Here is a 27349-nt window from a genome sequence, read left to right on the forward strand (position 1 = left end):
CTCATTCTAATCTCAGCTGCCTCTTTTATAACATAATCCCAGTATATAATATTAGGTAGAAGGAATGATATGACTTACACTTATTGCATGAGTCCAAAGACTTGGTTGTCTTGCCAATCCACAAAGGAAATGCTACTGTGGTTCTGAACACTGAAGACTACTATCTGAAAGTGCTAAATTTATTAGAAGATGACATGTATCGGAACCTTAGTTTCAGTCTGACACAGGCCATCATCATAAAGACAGGAGTTATTAAAGGACTCTGGTTTAGCAGATGAATTGGTGAAGAAATTGATGCCTTTTGCTGCCAGACCACCCAAGCTTTATGGATTGCCAAAGGTATGTAAGGAAAATGTACTTCTTAAGTCCATTGTTGGTGCAATCAGTTCACCCACCTACAGACTGACAAAACATCTGGCACAATTATTAGCACCAAAGCTGGAACACAGTGAACACCTTGTTGTAAACTCACAAACATTCGTTGAAACACTCAAGAAAATGAAAATAAATCAAACTGATGTAGTGATTAGTTGGGAAGCTGTGTTACTTTTTACGGGGTGCCAGTACAAGACTCACTGGATCTTTTGATCCGAGAGTTTCCACTTGGAATCATCAAATGGTTCTGTCATGTTCTAATGACAATATGCTTCTTGTGCCATGACAAAAATTACCAAATGGTTGATGGCTCAGCAATGGGATCACCACTGTCTCCATCAGTCACGAATTTCTTCTTGGAGCACTTGGAGGAGTAGGCTCTTAACACTGTGACGTTGATTCTATTTTGCTTCCTAAGGTATGTCGATAATACCTTCCTGATATGGCCTCACAGTGAAGATGCTCCAGTGTCCTCCCCAACATTAAATTTATCATCCAGGTGGAGAAGGATGGCAAGCTCTTGTTAATGGATGTTTTAGTTGAGCAGAAGGCAGAAGACTGACTTGTTCCTTCGGTACAGGAAAGGATTCACATTGATCAGCAGTTTAATGGCAGTAGTTTTCACTGCCTTGTACACGAGAAAGTGCTCCTGAACACAGAGAGCAGAAACTAATTCTGATGACAACCACCTACAGTCTGAATTGTAGTACTTGAGACATATGCTCAGAGAGAATGGTTGTAACAAGAGAGCATTGGAAACACTTTCAGGTGCCACTCAAGAAGGATGCCTTGTAAATCGGCAGAAGAAGTCAAGCTGGCTGCTTTCCTGCCATACTGTGGGGCAAAGAGCAGCAAGTTAGGATATGTGCTCCAGAGGCATGGACTGAGACCAGTGCTCTGGCCTGCCCCAAGTTATGAGATATGCTGCGCCCTGTTACATACAACATAGCTCTTCATGTGCCAGTGTGTATGGTGTCCCTTGCAAATGCAGCTGCATCTATCTAGGTCAGACAATTTGCACAACTGCAGAGTGTTGTACTGAGCACAAGAGTCATATTAAACAAAGGGATCTTGACAAGCTGAGCATTGCCTGGAAAATGGACACAAAATATTGTTTGAAAACAAGAGTGTTTTAGCTCGTGTGTCAACATATTGGGATTCCATTATAAAAGAAGCAGCTGCGATTAGAATGAACAACAACCATTTTAATACAGACCAGGGGTACACACTTAGTATGGCATATGGGCAAACTTTGGATGTTGAGAGGAAGCAACAATGGATGCTTTACACTGGTAGGGAGACGAGAGCAGCGGGATCAAGCATGGCACTGGCCCCTCATGCCACCTGACATCATTTGATCACCCTTTGGGCTGGAGCTGTTGTGGGCTACCCAACTCACCTGCGCATGCATTGTTTTGACCCTCTTTGATTGGTGCCAGAGCCTACAATCGCAATATGAGCGGAAAACCATGCCAGCCGAGCAACAGTGGCTCTATTCGTGACAACGATGGCAGAGGTAGTCATTGAAAGCTTGGGAATTTTATTTGAATTGACGTGGCTTGAAAACCAGTAAGATTTTTTTCAGGCATACTACTGTGAAGGATTCCAAGAAAACACATCCTTCACTCCCGAAATTCACCGGGTTCAACATACAGTAACCTGTTGCCCCAGCGTCCTCCACCCAACACTTTCTACCCCCTTTGTTCTGTTACCTCCTCCCTTTTCTCGTCCCCTCACCCTTTTTGTATGCTGCCCTCTGCCAACACAACCACCCATCTTTTCCCTTCCCCACTTCTCTCCTGTTCGCTGTGAACATTGGCAGTGTAGTCCCTGCATGCTCTGCCAGACAGCACTCTTGTCTCCCCCCACCTGTACCCTAGTATCCTCTCCCCTTTCCTGTCCCCTCCAGATTGCTGCTTCTGTTCTATGTGACAGCTACATTCTTATCTGAGCTGCCAGAGATGGCAGTAATGTGTATATGAGATGTACTTGCCTTGTGTGAATGAATTTGTGTGTGTTCCTTTTTCTGAAGAAGGCTTTGGATGAAAGCTAATGTGTAAGTGTCTTTTCATTGTGGCTGTCTGCAGCTCAATGTGCCATCTTTACATTGAGTAGCAATCTATCTTTTCCTTATATCATCATTCTCTAAAATAATACTGTTTTTGGACATTGTATGGATTATTCTTCTGAATACATCAGATAAGAATAATAAGATTTATAATTTATAAGCTAAAGCCTTGAGTTTAACAATAAATTTTACATTTTAATATATTTCACATTTGATAATATATAAAACCAGTGTTACAAGCTTTTATCATTGTAATACAGCTTGTGAATTACCTAATACTAGAGGCTGAAATTATTACAAAGCAGAAGATGTCAGTTTACTTTTAATGGAGGCAAAGAAATCATCTAGAGAATCAACTGGATTTTGTGTTAAAGTTCTTTTCATTTGATAATAGGAAGGGCTGTGAAATTTTTACGAAGGACATTTTCTAGCTCCAGACCAGCATGAAGTGTATATTTTTCCATATAATGCTACTCTGTGGGTGTATATATGGTGTTTTGACTTTTATCTAGTGCTGTGACATTTTAAGTTTGGATTCATTGTTTTCAGAAGCTGTGTTACTTTTACTATACAGGGCGAGTCTTGTTAACATGTAGAAACCACTGAAGCAACATAGATGATGCTGAGACAATTAATTTCAGACACATGGGGTTGCAGATGTCAGGAAATACCCCAAATGTGGACGAAAAATGTTGAACATGTGACGTTACCAGATTACGTACCTGCTGTACATTGGCTTGTCGATCCTACCCTCCCTGATCACCAGATCTCACTTCGTGTGACTTCTTTGTGTGGGGACACAATACGGATCTGGTGTATCTACTGCCTCTATTGTGTGATGTAGTGGAGCTCCAGGAGAGAATACGGGAAGTGACTGCCACAGATGACGATGCCATGCTGGGAGGGGTATGGCAAGAATTCGATTACCGTATTGATGTCTGCCAGGTCACTCATGGTTCGCATATTGAATGTTTGTAAAAAAAAACTTTCAGATTTTCTCTTCAAAATGCGATATGTATGACATCTGTACAGTGCTTAGGTCTTGTGCAATAAATAATTGAAAGTGTTCCCAGACTTTACGTACTCCCTATATTGACGTCTACATTCTTAAATTGCTTGCCTCAGAATCATCTACTAAGTGTCTTATGCTTAACTGCTTGTCTCAGTGTCATGTACCTCACTTCAGGGGTTTTGAAAGATTAATAAGAATCACCCTGTATATACACTTATAATGGTAAATATGCCTAATTTTGGAAGCAGGTTTTGTGGTTATTGATATGACACCACATATAATTCTGACAGCTTTTGTCAACTATGTAGTAATGTGTTTGTGTTGTGGCAGCCCATACTTCTATCACATAGTTCAGGTTCTATGAAATAACAAATGATATGTAGCTTCTGACACATACATGTTTTTAAAATAATTGGTAATCATTTTTGGCAAACATGTTTTTAGATTCCTTGTAGGCTGTTTAAGAAATCTTAACTTCAAGTCCCTCTTGAGGTTATCCTGGACTGTAATCTTCAAGAATTTTGCCCAGTTTTCCATTTACGCAGTCATATTCTTATGGAAACTCTGTTTCTAAGTGTTAAATCCATTATTGCAGTTAAAGTCCATTATTGCAGTCTTTGTAGCACTTATAAGTTGATGGATTTCATTGAAATACTGGTCTGTTTCTGTTGTGACAGAACTCAGCTGAGCGCGGGAGTGCCACCTAGCTACGAACGGCGCCGGCCGCATGTCACGGCACCGCAGTCGAATAAGAGATACTGAGTTGTTATCATGTAACCAGCTATTGTTTCTAAGTGAGTGTGTTTGAATATCCACGCAAATATTGGTGATTAAAGGTTATAACACTTTTTGGCGACGAGGTCGGATATTTTTCACTGCGTTGTGGATTTGTGTGTTCGTGACGCGGCAGACATGGAACACCTTATGCAAGCGCTCATTGAACAACAAACACAGTTGACGGCTGCTATTCAGGCGTTGTTGATGTCGCTTGCTCATCGTCTGTCTTCCTCTTCTCCGCCTCCATTCGCTCCTTATGATGAGGCCGCTGAAGACTGGGAGGATTATGAGAAGCGTTTGCGGCAACACTTCTTGGCTTTCGGCATTGTCGACGCTCCTATGTGTAAGTCGTTATTTCTATCTTAGATTTCCCCACGGATCTATCAGCTGCTATCTCAGTTAGCTCCTCTATGGGAACCTGCCTCTCTGTCCTTCCAAGAAATGTGTGACTTATTGTCTAACTATTACCGAAAAAACACCCACGTCGTTGCCGCCCGCGTGGCGTTCTACCAGTGTCGTAAACAGCCCCATCAATCTTACCGGGCTTGGGCGGCGGAACTACACGGTCTGAGTAGGAAATGTCAGTTTGTCACGGACACTCATCATGAGTCTTATGCTGATTCAATGGTTAGGGATGCTATTCTACGGCTTGCTCCTGATAAAGAAGTTTGGCAACGTGCCCTACAACTGCCAAACCCGTCGTTGTTGGAAGTTCTAAGCATCGCTCAATCCTTTAAAGTGTCTTACGCTGCTGGCGTGCAAATAGACGCGTGGTGTGATGTAGGCACTGTACAGTCAACTTTCGACACGGACAATTTGCCTGTTTCACAGGAGAACGAAGAGGTGGCGGCGGTTCACTCGCGTAAACAACGTCGCGTTGGGCCGCAACGCTCGCAGCAACAACAGCAACCACAGAAGCAGGTTCGTTCTGCACTTCCTTCTTGTCCACGTTGTTTCGTACAGCATGACAGGGCTGTGTGTCCAAAACATTGGGCCATGTGTAATTCATGTAGCAAAAAAGGCCACATTGCTTCTGTGTGTCAGTCCCCTAAAGTTCCTGTCGATGAGGACGAGGCATCGGACATGGATGTTAACTGTGTGCTTTCTCAAACAAATAAGTTGTTTGTTACTGTTCGTGTTCTGGATAAAGACATTCACATGCAAGTGGACACTGGCTCTGCAGTAACTCTCATTAATTCTCGCACGTATTTGAAGTTGGGCTCCCCTCCCTTGTCTCCAGTTACGCGAAATCTGAGAACTTATAATAAACAGAAAATTCCTATCATTGGCCAGTTTGATGCTTCCACTGCCTACAAGTCTGTTGTTAGGCCCCTCACGTTTTATGTGGTGGATCATGCGGGCACTGAAAACCTGTTCGGTTATGCTTTCCAGTTGTTCGGGTTCTCCGTTGATGATGACGTGCACCTCATATCTGAGAATATTCCGTATCAACAGCTGGATGGATTGTGTTCTGAATTTTCGTCCGTGTTCTCTGCTGGTCTGGGTCGTGCCAAGGATTTTGAAGCCCACATTACTCTTAAACCTACAGCTCGCCCTAAGTTTTTCCGGGCATGCCCTATTCCGGTAGTGTTGCGTGCACCTGTCAAGGCTGAGATAGACAGGTTAACAGCTTCAGGGATTCTCCTTCTTGTTACCTCCAGCGAATGGGCATCGCCAATTGTGGTGGTTTCTAAACCAAACGGAAGTCTGTGATTGTGTGGTGATTTTAAAGCCACTGTCAACGCTCAGAGCCTCATTGACACTTATCCTCTTCCCTGTCCTGAGGAGTTATTTACCAAGCTCGCTGGGGGCCACTTCTTTTCCAGACTTGACCTATCGGAGGCGTACCATCAGTTGCCGTTGGATGCTTCTTCCAAGGAATTTCTCATCATCAACACTCCTTGTGGGTTGTATCAGTGCCAGCGGTTACCATTTGGCGTCGCTAGCGCGCCGGCCATTTTTCAGCGGTTTTTGGAACAGCTCACGGCTTCCGTTCCCAGCTGCATAAACTATCTGGATGACATTGTTGTCACGGGGGCCTCCACTGAGGAGCACCTTCGCAATTTGCGTTCACTGTTTCGGGTTTTGCATTCGGCTGGGTTGAGGTGCAATCTGGACAAGTCACAGTTCTTCCAACCCTCCATTGTGTATCTTGTTTTCCACTTGTCCCGTGAGGGTATACGTCCTCTACGTCAGCACGTTGCGGCCATTAACGCTCTACCCCGGCCGCCTACGGTCAAAGAACTTCAGGCATTTCTAGGCAAGATTGCTTATTATCACAAATTCATTCCATCCACGGCGGCGGTAGCTCATCCTCTGCATCAGCTGTTACGAAAAAACATGTCTTTCTGTTGGTCCGACAAGTGTGAGCAGGCTTTTGTCTGCCTGAAGGCTCATTTGCAGTCGGTGCCTTGTCTTACCACATTCCGTCCGGGTCAGCACTTGGTTCCGGCGACTGACGCGTCACAGTATGGCGTAGGGGCTGTTCTCGCCCATCGGTATGAGGATGGGTTGGAAAGATGCGCAATGACATTGCTCTCAAATCGAAAAGGAGGCGCTCGCTATCATTTATGCTCTAAAAAAGTTCAGGGTTTTTTTGTATGGTTCTAAGTTTCACCGCATCACCGACCACAAGCCGCTGGTCTCTCTGTTCAGCCCATCGGCGTCGCTTCCGGATAAGGCAGCTCACCGCCAGCAACGTTGGGCCTTATACTTCTCTCGTTTTCACTATGAGATTCACTATCGCCCCACGGCCCAGCACACCAACGCTGACGCATTGTCGCGATTGCCGATGGGCCGACCCGGTTTTCGATCATGATGAACTACTCTGTTTCCACATTGATGAGGAAGAACGACGCGCGGTCGAGGGTTTTCCACTTACAGGTTCGCAGGTCGCGTCGGCTTCTGCGCGGGACCCGGACCTGCGTCAGGTGATCGGTTTTGTTCAACGGGGTTGGCCGGACAGGACCCAGGGCTGGGCATCAGACCCCCTTCACAACTACCATGCCTTGCGCCTTCGTCTGTCTGTTCGTGATGGTGTTGTTCTGGCCACAGATGGCGCATCTCCAAGGGTCGTGGTGCCAGCCTCTCTTCGCAAAGATGTTCTCAAACTGTTGCATGAAGGCCATTGGGGTATTTCTCGGACAAAGTCCCTGGCACGCAGGCACGTTTATTGGCCCGGTATTGATTCGGACATCACCCACATGGTTGCTGCGTGTGGTCAGTGTGCTCAACAACTGGCTGCACCTCGTACAATGCCCTCTCCATGGCCTGATCCGGCACAGCCATGGGAATGGGTGCACGCTGACTTTGCTGGCCCCTTCCTTGGTACTTATTGGCTACTGTTGATTGACACCTTCTCAAAGTTTCCGTTTGTTGTTCGATGTCCGTCGCCCACCACTGCGGTGACGACGCTGGCTTTGTCGAAAATCTTTGCGCTGGAAGGTCTTCCATCCACGATCGTCACGCACAATGGCCCTCAGTTCTCTTCGCAGGCCTTCCGTGATTTTTGTACTGGACAAGGGATTCATCATGTTCCAGCACCGCATCTGCAATTGAATGGGGAGGTCGAGCGCCTTCTCCGTACTTTCAAAAGCTAGATGAAAAAATTCCTTAGTGATTTTTCCACAGATGACACTCTGCTGCAATTTCTAAGTTCTTATCGCTTCACGCCACTGGGTGATCGCAGCCCTGCTGAACTCTTGCATGTCCGCCAACCGCGCACTCTACTGCACCTGCTTTACCCTGTCAGGCCGTGTGCTGTGTCCCCTAGTGCAGGAAAATACTCAGTGAGCGCCGACGTGTGGGCACGAGGATATGGATCTCGCCCTAAATGGATTCCAAGGGTGGTCAAGGCTCTTCGCGGCCGCCGTCTTTGTGAAATACGTACGGATGACGGCATGGTTGTTCGCCATTACGACCAGATGCGCCCACAAGTGGTGGCCACGCCTGTGCCACCGCCCCTTCCTTCGCCTCCACCAGCCCGAGAAGCCAGTCCTGTCGCTGCTGCCGATCTACCGTACGTGTTGATGCAGCCGCCGTCGCTACCGTTTCCGAGTATGCCAGAACCGGCACCAGTCGCGACACCGCCTTCTCCGGGACCCATCTCGCTGGAGCACACCCCCCAGGTCCATGACATTTATGGATGCTGCTCCGGAGTTTACACCCATCATCTCATCCAGGAGGCACGTTCCACGCACGAGCTTGGAAGTGAGTGTTTTTTTTTCAAGGGGAAAAAGTGTTGTGACAGTGCCACGACATTTAACAGTGTCCCCACGACAGTACGCGCAAACGGCGATAGAGGCGCTCCGCAACTCAGCTGAGCGCGGGAGCGCCACCTAGCTACGAACGGCGCTGGCCGCATGTCACGGCACGGGAGTCAAATAAGAGATACTGAGTTGTTATCATGTAACCAGCTATTGTTTCTAAGTGAGTGTGTTTGAATATCCAAGCAAATATTGGTGATTAAAGGTTATAACAGTTTCATTAATAACACAGTTACACAGTACCTCTAGACTGTCATAAGCTTTTTATTTGCACATAATTGATGTATTATCTTCATACAGTATTATTATTATTATTATTATTATTATTATTATTATTATATTTTTTTAGAATCAGGAACATAGTACTTTATAACGTTAACGTGAATCAATAAATGAAGGTGTTTCGGTGTGGAACCTTGAGGTACTGCATATTTTATATTAATAAGTTTGGATTTGAATGACCCACTGCTTGTTTTAAGCAACAAATATTGTTTCCTGTTGCTCATGTGTGATTTCATTAACAGACAGAATTTGCTCTCATACTCAGATTCCTTAGCAAGTCAAGTAATATGGAGATGATACACAATAAGATACCTTTTCTAGATCGAGGAATACTGCAATAACATATTCTTTGTTCTCCAAGGCAATTATTATTTCCTCTGTTAATTGTGCTGCAACTTTTGAAATTGACTTGTTTTTCATAAAGCCATTTTGATTCTCAAATATTGGGTAGTGTTGACACTGGAATGTAATTAGTCTAGTGTAAATAGCCTTCTCAATTCTCTTAGAACATGTAGGTAAGACTGAGATTGGGTCATTATCTTCGGTTTTAGATTTATGAGAGGGTATCGTACAGTTCTAATTATCACCCTTAAAAATGGGTAGTCTGTGTTGATTTTTTGTTATTAGTTCTTCCCTACATAGTCACCATCCAGATTTACACATTTTTCTCGGCATTCCTTGACCTTCCAAATGCCTTGATCATAGAAGTTTGCAGATTTTGCCGTAAAACACTCTTTTACTTCATTAATGACATTTTGTCAAATCGACGACCATGCAACGAATTCTCCATTTCTGGTAACAAGAAAACTTGGTGAGAGGTCAGCAAATAAGGTGGATGCTGCAATATCTCAAAGCCACATGCCCTTATATTGTCAAGAGCAAGTTGTGATGAATGAATGAGATCAACACCTTTCGAGAGTGTACCACAGTGTTTCGTAATCAGGGGTTTGCAGAACTAGAGTAAAAGATTGCTGTAGCATCTGGCAGTGATGATTTGACCCATGGAAAAGTAATCTGTGAGGGTGACTCCACAACAGTCCCACAGAAGTTGAAAGCATGACTTTCCAAGCTGACTTTTGCACTTCGCTCAGCTGTCAGGGACATGTGACCTGTTTGTAAATTGCTTTTGCACCTCACAATAGATCATAAGATTAGCAGTCATTTCCATAAACAGCTGACATCTCATCACGCATCCCCCAGGTACTTGTACCCTTCAAATGTAATCACTTCCGAGATTCACCGTGGGGGGAAAAAAGGAAAATTGACACAATTAACTGAAATTTTTAGCGTCATGCACTGGGTGGCCAATGATAAAACTGAGAAAGTTTTTATCAGTGTAGCATAATTATTTCAGGATGATAATTAGAACCTTCACACCCACTCGCATCATCTTCTCTGTTGATTGATGATAGTTGCTCTATTTTTCGATAGTCTGGGAAAGTACTTTATGTAATTAAATCATCTACTGCTGTGGCCATATTATCAGACATGGTATATAGGTATTTGGGTGTAGTTCTCTTTATACCATTGTAAGCTTTTTAGCATACTACTGAGATTTTCAATATTTTAATCATGGGTAGTTCATTTTGTCACATTTGTTTTTTCTTTTTGTTGCTGACAATAATTATTTTCAGCATCTATCAGCACCTTAACGCAGTGGTCAAGTACCTATAAATAATACTTTAAAAAAATATAACTTAAGAAATTGTGTAAAAGGCCAGCATGTCACCATTGTTTTCACTATACTGTACTTTAATTGTAAAACTGACTCACTCTGCATAATAGCAAGAGGTCCCTATTACAATGAAAGGAACACGCAAATAACTAACCCTCCAATGAATTATCCATTACTATTGTTCTGTATTGTTACCAGTATTCTCAGGCAACTTACTGCATCAAACAGGACCACAGCACATTGGAGTGGCTCATGATATTAAACTATATTCTGTAGACTGTAATAGGTATGCAATATCATATCATTTTCTCTGCTGTACAAACATACAGTTCCATAATTTTGTTTGTGTGTGTATGTATACATATAAGCCAACACATAGGTTGTATAATTAATAAATGTGTGTCGGGTTTAAATGCAGCAGAGGTGCTGTAGCAATCAGCTTTAATTGAATGCTGAGTCAACAAAAGTGCTGACATATTTTATAGCCATGAAAAAAAAAGTAAGTCTATTGCAATGAAATTTTACGTGTGTATTATAAACCTCATAGACAAAAAATTTGTCGCGCCCAAGATGTACCTCACTAACACTGTGTAATATGACCTCTAGCCTTAATAATGGCCTCAAACTAGTGAGAAAGATGATCCACTAGTTTTTTCAGGTATCTGGCTGATGCCAGTCATTGGTGATTAGATCCAATACAGCTAGAAAACCATGGGAATGTTGATTCGTTAAAAAATTGGTAATAGTCTTAATGTCTTATTCTCTCTTACCTTCAGAACAGTTGTGTGCTTACTGTGGTGGTCACGATTATTCTTCCATATGTACATTTCATGGAATTATGGTCTGTGATTAAAATTCGTTGAAATTGGTAGTAAAGTATATTTTGGCTGTTTCTTGCTTTTTTGTTCCCTGACCACATAATGTAGTCATTTGTTCTTGTGATCATATTTTATGTCTTTTTACAGTTTCTTTCTTTGTTCATGTCTTTCTTCTTTGGTTCTGTTCAAGATCTTCATCTTTGTTCGTCCACATGTTATGCTGCAGATAACAGTAGCTGTGTCCAGTTTACCATTGCAACATGCATATGCTTGATGACTCTATGATTAAACCACTTCCTGTTTGAGATCAATTTCAGTTAATTACTTTCTTGTACATACCTGTTCATATTTAACTGTATCCCGAGCATCATGTTTCTGAGTGTTGAAGTCACTGTCAGTGTAAGTACCATTCCTCCACAAATCAAGTTAGTTATTATTCATCTTCAAAATTATTCACAATAAATTATTCCTGTTGATTCTGATGATGACAAGAAGCTCCACTTATTCACTGAGAGCATAACATATACAGATGTGATCCACAAAACAACATATGAAAAACTGCAAAATTAAATTTTTTGAAAAATGCAAAAATAGATATTCATTAGTTTTGCAGCATGGAACTCCACTTTCACTATAACGTTCCTTGGCTATTTTTTGCTGATCCCTTCCCCTGTCCCTCTTTCCATTTCATCGCCCTGTTGCAGACAGTGTTCAAATAATTGTCTTCTCCAGTTTTCAACCAACCTACCACCATGCTGTCCCACAAGGGAGACTATGTCAATAAAAGTTCAGTAATTCTCGATGGTGCACATTGAAAAACCATTAAATCTGAGACAACAGACAGTTTTATTTCATTTATAAAGTTTATTCAACTGGCATGAACCTTCACAGGTCTTTTACAAAAACTCATAATGAACAAACTATACATTCTTCGCATATGACTGAGTGCTGAAAAAATTTTACTTTGTATACAAGATGGTCTCAAGAATTATGTCATTTAATTTCTGTACATGCTCCTTTTTATGTTGTGTTGACTTATTATAAAGAATTCAACTAGTATTGTGTGATGTTTTACAGATAATGTATTTCTATGTAAAACACTTTAATAGTCATTAACTTGAATACTTAACGCTGAAAATGGTATATTATAGTGTACACATGTTCTTCAATCACAAGTTTAAAAGATTCTTTATCCTACACAATGCCTTACACTTTTCATTCTCTATATTACTCTTTTTTTTTGTCTAAAAGATAGTTTTACTAAAAAAAGTTTTTGAAAACAACATATCACTTATTAGTAGACTGTAGACATTAGAATATAACACAGACAGTTTGTGTCTGTACTGCATTGGCTGCTGAAAAAGATACATTATTAATCTTTTGTTCAGTTATTTCTTATATTCTTGTCAGTGTAATTGATCATACAGTGATTTTTTACGGGAACAGTTCAGGTGCTATATTTTAATTGAATGATTCCACATACAGAGAGATGTGTGTTGAATGTTATGTGAATGACTGAAAGAGTGGTGTGCAGGTGTGTGTGTGTGTGTGTGTGTGTGTGTGTGTGTGTGTGTGTGTGTTTGGTGGGTGGGTCGATGTGGGGCGAGTGGGTGCACACATGCGTGTGTGAGCATGTGTGCGTGAGAGAGAGAGAGAGAGAGAGAGAGAGAGAGAGAGAGAGAGCGCGAGAGCACAGTTAATCCAGACTGTACCAGCACTGAGCCTGGCCAGAAAACGGGACAGCAGATAGCAGTTGTATCAGCACTAAGCCTGGCCAGGAAAAGGGACAGCAGACAGTAGTGGTATTGAGGTTCTGTGGCTGCCATGCCGTAATGCAACTGAAGGCATGGAACAAATGCTCTTGTGCTCTTGTGACATATACAGGTTGTATCAAAAAGAATGATCTGATTTGGCATGTCTATATTTCTGAAACTAATAAACATGTACAATGAATTTTGTTTTTTGATGAACCAGAAACCTTTTCACCTTTTCATAGGTGTTCAATATGCACCCTTGAGATACGCGGCATATGTCAATGTCATATTGAGATTGTTCCCACATTGCAGCTAGCATGTCTTGAGTTACAGCTTCCACAGCTGCTGTTATGAGAAGTCTCAGTTCATTAATTGTTGTTGGTAACAGAGGCACTTATACAGAGTCTTTTATAAATCTCCCAAGAAATAATCACATGTAGTCAGGTCTGGTGACTTTGGAGGCCAGTAATGTAAGGCTGAATCATTTCGTCCAGTGCAACCGATCCATCATTCAGTAATTCTTTGATTTAAAAGTTCCCGCACTTCCTGATGCCAGTGTGGCGGTGTCCCATCCTGTTGGTAAATTAAGTCGTTTGAATCAGTCTCCAAGTGCGGGAAAAAAAGTTCTCAAGCATATTGAGATATGTGCTAACTGTAACAGTGTTCTCAACAAAGAAAAATGGGCCATACACCTTTTCCAATGAAACTGCACAGAAAACATTAAATTTTGGAGTGTCCCACTTGGAATTGTTCATGCCACTGTCTAATGCTCTGTGCTGTAGTAGGATTCACACCATGCCTAGTATGAAACACACGCTGAACAGCTATTACTGACACGCACTGCGCAAAATGTAGAACACAAAACACTTCCTGCTGTCCCAACATCATTTTTACTAGAACTGCTGCTACCTAGCAGTAACCATGTAAAACTTGAAAGTTTGCATTTTCCAACAGTATGTTGTTCACACACATGTCACATAACTAGTAGTTATGATTTTTTTAAAAAAATTGGATGATTGATTTCGATACACCCCGTATTTAACATAAAGTTTGATGTTCATAGGATGAGTATGTGTCACATTGGCCAGAAAATCATGCGCTGACTACTGTATTCAATTCTTCTATTTCTCAGATGATGTTTTGCAAAAGTATAAATATTTATATCTTGTTTCACTGACATTTTGTTTCTTTTATAGGGCTTCCAGTAAATGCCACCTACACATTTGAAGCTCCACCATTAGTTGCAATTGCTACTTCATCAGCACCTAAAGAAGTAAAGAGACTGTTTGTTCAGATTCTTTTAGACCATGGTGCTGATGCTGACCATCCTGTTCCTTGGTATGCATAGATGTACATTGTTTATAACTGGAAGCCGCATGTATTTATTATAATTAAATCAGGTCATGCACCTTGCAGTGTATCCTCAAAATTTATGCATTTCCCACTATCTTCCCTTGTTTCCATGGCTTAATATGTGCACCACTGTGGTTGGAGTCACCAATGATGGCAGTGAGTTTAGACTTGTTCTGCACATGTATGTCATGCATTCTCTGACAACAAATGACCATTTAGTAGTGTTCTCACAGATCTTCTGTTAATGTTCTTGCAAATGCAAGTATTAAACGTGATCATAGAAAGTTATTCAGTGAATTTTTATTCCATTTTTTGACAAATGTCACAGCTGATGGTAGTGGTGAGTGACAAATTATGCATGTGCAAGTGAGGGACACAATTTACAGTACACATGGTTTCTTCAAGCACAGAGCACATGTATGCAATTACCGCAACCATTGCATGGAACCAGCACCAATGCAGTCCCCATCCTTCCCTCGTGCTGTGTGAACCGCCATCATTTGTGGATTGAACTATAGCAACCATTGAGTCCTATGCAGCACTGAATATTTGTACACCTGTAGACTTCCAAAAGCAAACCTGCATATTAACTGCTTTATCATACTGTATAGAAGTCATATCAGAAAACGAAATGAACACATACTAAAATGTGATTTAACTTTTCATCAAATTCTATATTAGTAGATCAAAATTAAAGGAAATCCTTTTTGTTGCTAAAATGTTCTCATAGTCTGATACTTTAGTTTGGTATACAGGTGTTGTACAGCGGAATAGTCAGATCAAAAGAGCTTGTATAGAAATACAATAACATTACAGACCAGTATAGACACTGTGTACCATACAGTGTTGGTCATTCTTTCCTGTGTTTGTAGAACTTGCCTTGCATGTCTCTTATATCTTCTGTAACCTTGAATTGCGATTGAATCACATTCTGGCTTTTCTACTCTCTCATTATTTAACACATGTTATCATGTAGTGCTTTATCAATCAAATGTTTTCTGTAGGTGTACTATGAAAAAACTAGTGATTGATCTCTTAATCTACTTTATAACTTGATACTCTGTATAAACATGTTCAAATAATATTAAAGTAATATTTAAAATGAACATCACATGTCTTTCTTCTTACAGTTTTGTGGCACAGCTTTCATAAATGACATTTTGTTGTGAAATAACCACACCAAGCTGTTAAAAGTTTTTGATTTATTACTGTGGAGGTGATCATTAGGTCGAAACCAGTTGCATCATAATAAAACAAAAACTACCACCAGCTTCTTGTTTTACAAGAAAACGATACATGTCTATGATTGTTTCTGAAGGCAGTGTGAAGGAGCCGTATACTGTCGGATTTAACTCTAATGTCAGTTTTCTTCACAGGCGTCAGCGTACACCCGTGCCAGCAGCCTTGTATTATGCATGTCTTATTAACCCAGATGAAAAGTGGTGAGTATACATGCTCTTCTGTTGACACCTCCTAGCAGTAATTTATTGTATATTTTTATTGCTTTGGGAAAATGAATGCAAGTGAGGTTGGTGGAGTGGGAGGAAAGGGGGACAAGGAAACAGAAACGGAATCAAGTTTTAGTTGTAGAGAACCTTACTGGCTCTAATTTCAGAACTTTTTTGACAAAACTCAAAAATGTGTTAGCTTCTGTTTACAATAGAAAATATATATAGTACTATATGAGTAATCTAGCAATGTTCTTTAAGAATTCTAAATAATAAGGAAGAACTTTAGCTGTAATTCAGTGTGAAACATAAGCACAAAGTAATATTTTCATTCATGCTCCCTAGGTTGATCAGTTCTCACAGTACTGAATCACTACTAGGCTTTAAGATAATTACATACAGATTTTCACACTGATGAACATAGAACTAAAAAGAAGGGATGGTATTATGAGTAGGAAATGTCAGCCTTTATGCAGTTGAGTTACTGACAAAATTTTTGGAGATTATGACCAGTGGGAAATTTTTCTCCTACATCTATATCTACAGCTTGTACAGAGATTCCCGTTACAAACTTCAAGGACTTGTTGAGGGGAGTGAGTACATAATACTTTGAATAGGATCTCATTCTCAATGCATCCATGTCTGCTGAGGGGAAGAGAAAGGTCTCAAGAGTTGCTTGTCCTGGTATGCAATAGGGTAGACAGGGTGACATATACTACGTCAGATGACCACCTAATGTCACTTAATTTCTGGCTTTTTGTGAGACTTATTCAATGCCTGGGCATCTCCGATACAGTAAACAAGTTTTGGTACACATTTTAGGAATACACAGCTGTACTCCTTGCGTATAGTGCAGCAAGGTAACAGACGAGCTGCTAATCTACCTCATCACAAATGTTTTCTGCAACATAGCAGGCCATCACACAAAGTTTTTGCTCAAGTTATGCAGTGGCCTCGAGAAACAGGTACCTTCACTGTGAGGAGGCAGAATTTTGATGCTCCATGGCAATGCTGCATTCCTGAATTTGAAGAAGGTGTACTGCATCATGTTGAAGAGAACTCATCAACAAGTACTCAAACCTCCCAAGGGGCTCGCCACTCTTTGGTGGGTTTGTGCTTGGCTACCATGGGGCTCCAGCCTATGCAGCATCATTTCCCTTCCGTGTTGCATGTCTATCCTCTTGCTATTCTTTTTTCCCTTCCCATGGGGAACATGTCTGAGATGTTTTTGGGAGTTTACTCTGCATTTTCAGTAACCTGACATCAGAACAGTCTCTCCATTGTTTTTCGTTCCTTCTTTCTTTCTTTGTTCCCCTTCTCCTATTCTTCCTCCACTTTGGTGTTTCAGGTTCCTCTTTTTATTTTTCATCTCTGTACACTCCTGAAGGCTGATGCATAGCTCGTAGGATTCACATGTACCCTCTGGTATAGGCCAGACCTAGGAAGGGGTGATTGCCTGAGCTGTTACCTTCCCAAATTGCCAACTGGTCCCTCTCTCAGGTGTTCAGGAGGTGTGACCTGAGATGTAAACAATCACCTAAGGTGAGTGTGCCCCCTGTGAGGGGGGCCACCAATTGGAAAGAGTGCGCCATCGGAGATGCTATCAATCGTGAAGGATTCTCTCACAATGAGCCAGACCTCTTCTTCACAGTTTACATCTACTAAACGGAAATGAGATGAGGCTGACGATTCAAAAGCCCTCCCAGCTGCACCACAGTTCCTCGTGATTTCGTGTACTTAATATGGCGAGTCCTTTGCAATGGTAAGTTCATTTATTATTCAGAAAGGTGTTGATGTAGTTGCCGGCCCTATGAAATCCTGCTTTCACTAATGCAGTGGTACTTTGATTTTGAGACAACTTCTGATTCTCAAGCACAACAACTGCTTGGAGTTTCACTCCTCCATGGTTATCCTGTTCATATTGAGGCCCATCGCACACTGAATTCGTCATGTGGCATAATTTACACAAGGCTGCTTGATGATCTGGCTGAGGCAGAAATCCAAACATACCTCTCTGATCATGGCGTCATTGCAGTCTATCAGGTGATGAAAAAGGTAGATGCATCCTTAGTGCCCACACACACTCTTTTTCTGATGTTTGACCAAGTTCAAAGCAGTCTATGAAGTTATCACAGTCTGACCGTACATTCCGAACCCGATGTGCTGCCACCAGTGTCATCATTATGACCATACTCGAATGTCATGTTAACGCACGACCAAGTGTGTAACCTGTGGTAGGGATGCTCTGGAGGTTGACTGTCTGCCTTCTTCTCCCCACTGCACACTTGAAATGGCGACCATGCAGCCTCCTCCTGAGATTATCCTGTGTATCTCAACAAGTGGGCTTCCCAGGAAATCTGGGTGAAGGAGAAGGTGCCCTACCCTGTTGCTCGCAAGTTGTTGGCTAGTCGGGAACCCTGCATTTTACCATCTGGCATGTACAGTACTGTTATTGATACCACTCCATGAAGGACATGGCCACGCAGACATGCGAGCTCAAATTAAGCACCATGGTTGTCAGATCGCCCAGTGTCATGGTTGCAGCCCCGTCTCCTCCTCCTCCAGCTGTGCAACAGGTCACCAAACTTTTGCCTCATGGGGCGAAGTCACCTGCTACACTGCCAGCTGGCAGGAAAGGACAGAAGAAATATTCCTGCAGTGATTCCTTACATCCCTGCAGCCAACAAACATATGAATCATCATCTGCCACCTTCAAAGTGTCCAAGAAAGCAAACAAAGGCAAACAGTCTTCTCCTTCACCAATGCGGAGGTCCTTTTCAATGGTGTCGCCAAATGATACCCTCACCCGGCCAACCTCTATGTTGCCAGTGAGAACCACCAACAGTTTCTCTGCCTTGAACTCTGCAGACCAACAGAGGGCAAATGCTGATGCCTCTGTAGATATCATGGAGCAGAATCCTCCACCCTCTGCCCCTGGAAGCAGTGAGTCTCCGAAGGCTAGCACTTGGCAGTCACTGAGGTGCATCCATTTGGGCACTGGTGCCTTTTACACTAGTCTGGTAGAGTCTGTATGCAGAAGCTGCCGAACTAACATACCATTGTGATTTTCTCCTCAGCAGATGCCTTTTACCTGCCATGCCTGGCCACCCATCATCTGCCTCCTTCTTCAATGATTCCTTTGATCACCAGTATGGGGCATGTCCCTCTTCTCTGTTACTTCCTGGAGTTCACTTTCGACTGTTGCTGCGGTGGCTTAACTTCACACTACCTGTCACTTTCTCCTTGGGTGTGAACCTTCACCACCTGTGCTTTGTGACCCAGTGCGTGTTCACCTTGGACGTCTCTCACTTCCTAAGGACACTACTCCAGATTCTCTCTATTGCTGTAAGTTTCTTGACCTTCACGTGTAACTTCACAATAGTACCTTTGTGTACACTGATGGCTCTTGGACTAACAGTTGGTGTCAGGTGTACCTTCGTCATTGGCACCAATGTTTTTCAGTATCAGCTTCTGAAACACTGCTCAGTATTTACTGCAGAGCTCTTCGCACTGCATCAGGCCGTGCAGCACATCCAGTAACAAAGGCTTTTAAATTGTGTCATTTGCTCCGTCTCTCTCAATGTCCTTCAGAGTCTCTGTGTGCCATACAGTTTCCATTCCTTAGTGCAATGGGTCCAGGAAAGCTTTCACTCTTCTCGCTGTTGATGGAGCCACTGTGATGTTTATGTGGATCCCTGGTCACACTGTTCTGACAGGCAACGAGGCTGCTGCCGCTGCTACCAAGGCTGTAGTCATTGAACCTCAGCCAGCTAGTTTTTCCATTCCCTCAGATGATGTCTATGTTTCCCTCTGTCAGAAGGTCGTGTCACTTTGGCATCACCACTGGTTTCCCCTTCATGGGAACAAGCTCTGAGGAATTAAACCTCTCCCAGTGGCTTGGACAACCGCCTCTCGGTCCTTCCACTATAAGATCATTTTAGCTGGGTTGCATATTGGACTCTGTCTTTTTAGTCATCACATTTTCTTAAGTGGTGATCCCCCACCACCTTGTTCTCATTGTACTCGACCATTAATGGTTCGCCATTTCCTGGCAGAATGCCCTTTTTTTAACCATTTATGTTTTCATTTATGTTTGTCATTGGAGTTATCAGCTGTTTTAGTGAACGACATGCGGGCTGTCATACATGTTTTACTTTTTATCCATTGTAGCAATATGGCAAAGGACATTTAATCTTTAATTCATGACCTCCATTGTCTCTATGTAGTATTTTATGAAGCTTTCTTAAGTCCATGTTTTTAGCTGTCTTTCCTTCCCTCGATTGGGCTTAATATGTAGTTAAAACAAAACAATCCACAAGTATATGAACAGTTGCACTTCCAGTGGGTGTTAGTCAGAGTATCATCTGGGACATTCTTCGTGAGCAGCAGTTATATCTGCACCACTTACAAAAGGTACACACTGTGGTTCCAGCTGATTTTTCACAATGTATTGCCTGGTACATGTGGTTCCTGTACCACTGCATCAATACACCTTTGTTTCCAAGTCATGTTGTGTTCTCAGATGAATGTAAGTTTACTAGAGAATGTGAAACTTCCTGGCAGATTAAAACTGTGTGTCGGACTGAGACTTGAACTTGGGACCTTGCCTTTTGCGGGCAAGTGCTGTACTGACTGAGCTACCTGAGCATGACTCACAACCCATCCCCACAGCTTTAATTCCACCAGTACCTCGTCTCCTACATTCCAAACTTAATAGAAGCTCTCCTGCAAAACTTGCAGAACTAGCACTCCTGGAAGGAAGGATATTGCAGAGACGTGGCTTAGCCACAGCCTGGGGGATGTTTCCAGAATGAAATTTTCATGCTGTAACGGAATGTGTGGTGATAAGAAACTTCCTAGAAGATTAAAACTGTGTGCTGGACCGAGACTCAAACTCCAGACTTTGCCTTTCATGGGCAAGTGCTCTGCCAACTGATTTACCCAAGCTTGACTCACGACCTGTCCACACTAGGGACTGTGTTCTGAATTTACAAGACAGCCATGTCTGGGCAGATGAAAACCCTCGTGTCACATGTGTTCAGTTATTTCAGCATTGGTTTAGTATTCTGGACAGTCATGTGATTGGACCATACCTCTTTCCACTCAAGGTGACTGGTCCTGCATACTTGATCTTCCTACAAAATGTATTGGGCCCATCCTGGGAAGCCGTGCCACTGAATTTCCATCAGGAAATTTGGTTTCAGCATGATGGTGAACCTCCTTATTTCTCACATGCGGTTCAGATGATAAGATGGATAGGCCAAGGTGGTCCAACAATGTGACCACTGGAATCGCTGGGTTTAACTCCTGTGGACTACTACTTCAGGTGTTCTATGCAAAGTTCAATTTACAAAAGTCCTGTACAGACAGAGGAAGGTCTACTGGCAAGAGTTATGCCACTGCTCTAAAAATTGAAGAGGCACCAGGTGGGATGGGGACTGTGTACCATAACATGCTTCATAAGCACAATGTCTGTAACAATATTGGTGGTCACTATACTGAGCGTCAGTTCTGTTCTGTACGTACAGATTGCTGGGTTCTTTTTGATTTGGAGTAATGTAAACACTAATGTTCAAGTGTTAATATAAATGAATGTGCTTATGTGACAAATCAATATTTTGCTTTGTTTCTTTTGAATTGTCACATTATAATTGTACTGTGTCACACCTAATTCAATTCCTTAAGCACAAGTAGATGAGTTAAACATCTGAATTGAAACCATCATAGAATGGGAATGGTATATTCTGGACATGGGTTCTATTCAAAATATTATGTATGCTTGCTCCTCTACAAGTTCTAGAAATATGTAATAGGGAATTTCCGAACACACTGTCTACTCTGCAAGCTACTTTATGGTACTTGATAGAGGGTCATTTGTGTACCACTTTCTTCACAATTGCTTGTCACTTTTTGTCCAGTCCTTGGTCCATCAACTTTTTGAATGTGATGGTGGTATTTTGTGATTAATCCCTTTGTACAAACTGAGCAACTGGATTTACATTTTGGAAGGCCTTGTTTCAAATCAACATTCAGGATGCTTCCTTGTATATGAAAACTATAAATTCTTTTCCCTAGCCTTCTTCAGTGGAGTGGCAGCTTCATTTCTCTTGACCTGGTTCTTAAAACCTAACTTTCCTTCCCTTGTAGATGTGCATTTGATCTTCTCCTATTTCGTTTTGTCTTTCTTCATGCACTGTGATGACACATTTCTTTTCAGATGTCATTTCCACCCTGTTGTGGTGGTAGTGGTGGTGCAGAAGCCAACACGGAGAATGTGGCACCTCAGAAATGAGATAGATCCTTTCCAAATTTTTGTTCTTTTTTTTTCTATTAGTAAGCAACAATCAGAATTGCAGGGAATAGATTAACAAGTGAGGGTTCACACACAAGTGGCAGTCCACTGCCACTATTAAGAAGTACCACCCATTTGTCAGACTCCAGCTTATTTCTGTAGGTGGAGATAGAACAGTTTTCCCTTGCAGAAATTTCAGTACTGGTATCTTCTGGAAAAGCCATTTGAGCATCACCATACCTCCTATAAAATGTGAGTCTTCAAATGTCACCAATAGCAAACACATCATGCATTCCTCACTACCATCACCACCACCTTGTCAAGGACTATTCAGCTGGATGCCAGCCCAGTTCAAACAGTCACATTGTGTGACAAGATTTTAAAATTGCTAAAAAAGTACACTGAGGCATTAAAAACCAAAATATTGACTACAAAGAAAGAAAATGATAAACTAACTGAAAACACAGTTCTGTGTGTGTGAAATCCAACAAACAGGAATACAAGACCACAAAAATTCATGTGTTCATACAGACTGTAAAAACAACAACAAATCCAGTGTCTTTAATGATGCCATGGTAAACCAAACAAGCTAAAAATCCACAGACAAATCTAAATGTTAGTTGATGACATACTGTAAAAGAAAAGACAAGACCACAAGTAAGCAAGAAAATGAAAATTAATTTCTAATAATTGGTGACTTGCTGTTGAAAAGTATCTGTCCCCAACTGCAAAACTAATGTGCAGCCTGGAATTAGAAACAATAACTTGGCAAACATTTTAAAAATATGGCAAATACAAAACAAGCTTCTACAGAACTGGTCCTGAACCCAAAGAGAATTACAAAGGTGTACATGTAGGAACAAACTCATTAAGAAGGAGCAGTGAAGAAGAATTTACAAATGAAATAATAAACATGATTCGTGTGGCAATAACTATCTATGAGGGATCCGGGCTCATACTCAGTGGAATCATATAAAGAAGGCCAGTCAGTGACAAATTTACCTCAAGTAAACTGTGCTATGAAATTAGCAATGCAAACATCTTGGCACTATTTTCATTGACCTGAACAAATTTCTGTGTGAAAACTGCCCAGGAAAGGATGGCATCCCTTTAAACAGACTGAGGTCTACAACACTCTGTAGAGCGTTTACAGATGCGTGTAAAATCATTAGAAAGAAGGGAAATTAATGGGGCATGATGGGAGTGAAAGACAAGGAAACCTGCATCTGCAGTTAACTAAAACATATTCTAGCTCTGACAGAACATGGACTAAATGAGCAGGAAATTTTAAATCTTACTGTAGTAAATTATAATGTAACTGGTAGCTCAAGCAGGAGGAATAGTAGAGCTGAGGGAGCTGCAGTACTGACCCATAACAATATAAACAGAAACTGTATAAACAGTCCTGACTTATGTAAAAAATATAGTATTCAGAATGTTGTAGAAGTAACAGGCCAAAAAAATAAATTTAAGTAGTTCCTTGCTTTACATTACAAACATCTACAGACCACCAAATGGCTCCATAGCAACTTTCGTTGAAAACATCAGAGAACTATTATGCATCATTCTAAGCTAAATGTATGCAGCACTATACTACCTGGTGATGTAAACATAAATACATAGCAATATACCAGTGACAGAAGGGAAATCTCAACACAGTGAAAACATTTAGTTCAAACAATGCAATGTCAAATCCAACATACACAACTGCAAACACCTCTACACAAGTAGATCACATATTCACAAATCTATGTGACTTTCAGTACAAAAGCAGAATCATAGAAACAGCTCTGTCAGACCATGATCCAATCAAAATATGCTTGAATCATATTGCAATAAAAGAAAAGGTTTAAAAAATGGGAAAAATGAAGCCTAAACCTACAAAACTTAACAGTCCTTAGGTTTAAACTTAAGAAAGAAGAATGATAAATCATAGAAAGAGATGCTTCACTGGATCATAAAATGACAAATTTTATAGATATCTTTTCCTACTATCTCAGCATAATACGTCCAGTAAAAAAAGACTAATACCAAAACCAAAACTAAAATGGATACCAAAAGATATTTTGGTCTCTAGGCACAAGATAACAACATTGAGCAGAAAATGCAAAAGTAGCAATAATGAAAACTTTAAAGAGTGTTAAAGAATATTTAAAGAAGGTATGTCAAAGTGCTACAAGCAGCCGGAGAACTAGATGCACAAACTTACATACAGTATGTAGTGCTGCCAGTAAAAGCAAGGATTGGTGGTTTATTAAAAATACAAATCATACACCATCAAACTAACAAAACACAGTTGTAGGCCTATAGCTATTCTACCAGTTATATCAAAAATATTTGAACGAACTTATGCCCAGAGACTCATTGCATTTCTGATGAATTGTGGATCAGTCAGCAAGAATCAATTTGGCTTTGAGAAAGACAAATGCACCATCAATGCTGTCATATATTTCATCAAGAATGTTTGGTCCGTGCTGCCAAAGTTCGAGGGCATGTGTGCGTGAGGTGTGCTTGCTTTTATGTATAAATGGTGTATGTTTCTCTTTCTTGTTCTGACAAAGGCTGTATCCGAAAACTTGTATGTAAGTGCCTTTTAATTGTGCCTGTCTGCAACTTAATGTGTCATCTTTACATTTTTGTTCCTATTGTATTAATCTACATCTACATCTGCATCAATACTCCGCAAGCCACCTGACGGTGTGTGGCGGAGTGTACCTTGAGTACCTCTATCGGCTCTCCCTTCTATTCCAGTCTCGTATTGTTCGTGGAAAGAAGGATTGTCGGTATGCCTCTGTGTGGGCTCTAATCTCTCTGATTTTATCCTCATGGTCTCTTCGCGAGATATACGTAGGAGGGAGCAATATACTGCATGACTCCTCAGTGAAGGTATGTTCTCGAAACTTGAACAAAAGCCCGTATCGAGCTACTGAGCATCTCTCCTGCAGAGTCTTCCACTGGAGTTTATCTATCATCTCCGTAACGCTTTCGCGATTACTAAATGATCCTGTAATGAACCTCACGGCTCTCCGTTGGATCTTCTCTCTCTCTTCTATCAACCCTATCTGGTACAGATCCCACACTGCTGAGCAGTATTCAAGCAGTGGGTGAACAAGCATACTGTAACCTACTTCCTTTGTTTTCGGATTGTATTTCCTTAGGATTCTTCCAATGAATCTCAGTCTGGCATCTGCTTTACCGACGATCAGCTTTATATGATCATTCCATTTTAAATCACTCCTAATGCGTACTCCCAGATAATTTATGGAATTAACTGCTTCCAGTTGCTGACCTGCTATATTGTAGCTAAATTATAAGGGATCTTTCTTTCTATGTATTTGCAGCACATTACACTTGTCTTCATTGAGATTCAATTGCCATTCCCTGCACCATGCATCAATTCACTGCAGATCCTCCTGCATTTCAGTACAATTTTCCATTGTTACAACCTCTCGATTTACCACAGCATCATCCGCAAAAAGCCTCAGTGAACTTCTGATGTCATCCACAAGGCCATTTATGTATATTGTGAATAGCAATGGTCCTACGACACTCCCCTACGGCACACCTGAAATCACTCTTATTTCGGAATCCTTCTCTCCATTGAGAATGAAATGCTGCATTCTGTTATCTAGGAACTCTTCAGTCCAATCACACAATTGGTCTTGATAGTCCATTTGCTCTTACTTTGTTCATTAAACGACTGTGGGGAACTGTATCAAATGCCTTGCAGAAGTCAAGAAACACGGCATCTACCTGGGAACCCGTGTCTATGGCCCTCTGAGTCTCGTGGATGAATAGCGCGAGCTGGGTTTCACATGATCGTCTTTTTCAAAACCCATGCTGATTCCTACAGAGTAGATTTCTAGTCTCAAGAAAAGTCATTATACTTGAACATTAATGATTTTATGTGCACTACATTAATGATTTTATGTGCACTACAGTTTATTGTAAGACAAATTATAATGCAATTACTATATCAGAAAGAAATGTTACATACATCAGTATGTGTAACACTATTTTGCTTGATCCATAAATGTATTTTGTCTGAGGATCCAGTAAATAAATGAAGGTTCCAAAAAATGACATCATCCCCATTTCCCCTGAATACACTTGATGCCACTGATTAAAAGCCATCTGTTTTGTTATTCACTGCACCATTTCTGTCTGTAAGTATTCTAGTATTTTAATACACAGGAAACGTGGCTGTTGTGAAATAAAATGCAAGACAATCTTTATTTTTAGTTTGCACAATCTTTTATTCAAAATAGGCTCCTTATGGGTCAGTGCAGAATTGAAAGCATTGGAAAACAATTCTGATACTCAGCCTTTGAAGTTGCCTGCAGTACCAGGCTCAGAGCATTCTGTATGTATAAAGCATGTCTAAACGTTTTCCTTTAATTGCCACTTTCAGTTTTGCAAATAGTCAGAACTCATACAGAGACAAATTAGGTGAATAAGAAGGGTGTTCAAGCAGCACAACACATTTTTGAGCCTAGAAATTTTGTTATCTTGCCTTTGTGTGCCAATGCTTTGTCATGCAACAAACGCCATGTTCTTTGATCCCAGTTTCAGGTCAAACCTAAATACTCCTCACTTATAAAAAAAAAAAAGGAAAAGTAGTAATCTCCATTCACCATTTTTTTCAGTGTTGGAGATTCTGGACATTTCCATTCTGAGATTTGGCACCTTGTAAGTGGCTTGTACTGAAAACACCATGTTTCATCATTTTCTCACTTTCAACTCTAAACCTGCTTTTAATCACACTGATTTGGTGAAGGACCTACATTTCTCCACAAATAATGTCAAATCACTTTGCATTCCAATCCAATAATCTTTCCAACAGCAAACTGACTGTGAACCCTGCTTTGAACAGTTCCAACCAAAATCCCAACTTGATCCACCGCCAGTACCTCAAAATCATCCTTTCCAAAGCCTTCCAAGAATTCCTGAAATCCAGAATTTCTTCACAACCCTTCCTCATGTCCCTACAACATGACCCTAACCTTTCCTGTACAAAACTAAAAATTTCAATAAGGCCTCTCCATGTGAATGTAAAGTTCAAAATTTTGACATTTTCATCCTGAACCTTTGAACGACACATTCTTTGTCACTGTTAGACTGTGGTGAAAATAGTGCTGCCCTGACAAGCTGTATACCATTGTGTTTGCAAAATTTTGCGAATTTCTTAGAAGAAAAGGAAGTCCATTGTCAACAACAATTCTTTGTGGCA

The 27349-nt window shown here is 41.3% G+C and overlaps 1 protein-coding gene across 4 annotated transcripts in view; it reads left to right on the forward strand.

Annotated features, from left to right (window-relative positions):
* Nucleotides 1-27349, forward strand: part of LOC124595321 (ankyrin repeat and SOCS box protein 3-like) — a 299266-nt gene that overhangs the window by 182378 nt on the left and 89539 nt on the right. For all 4 annotated transcript variants that reach the window (XM_047134051.1, XM_047134042.1, XM_047134025.1 and 1 more), the window contains exons 9-10: nucleotides 14223-14364; nucleotides 15756-15821. In XM_047134051.1, coding sequence (XP_046990007.1) covers nucleotides 14223-14364; nucleotides 15756-15821 — 208 coding nt within the window. The remainder of the gene's footprint in view (nucleotides 1-14222; nucleotides 14365-15755; nucleotides 15822-27349) is intronic.

This window comes from Schistocerca americana, chromosome 1 (assembly GCF_021461395.2).
Source record: "Schistocerca americana isolate TAMUIC-IGC-003095 chromosome 1, iqSchAmer2.1, whole genome shotgun sequence".
Classification (NCBI taxonomy): Eukaryota; Metazoa; Arthropoda; class Insecta; order Orthoptera; family Acrididae; genus Schistocerca; species Schistocerca americana.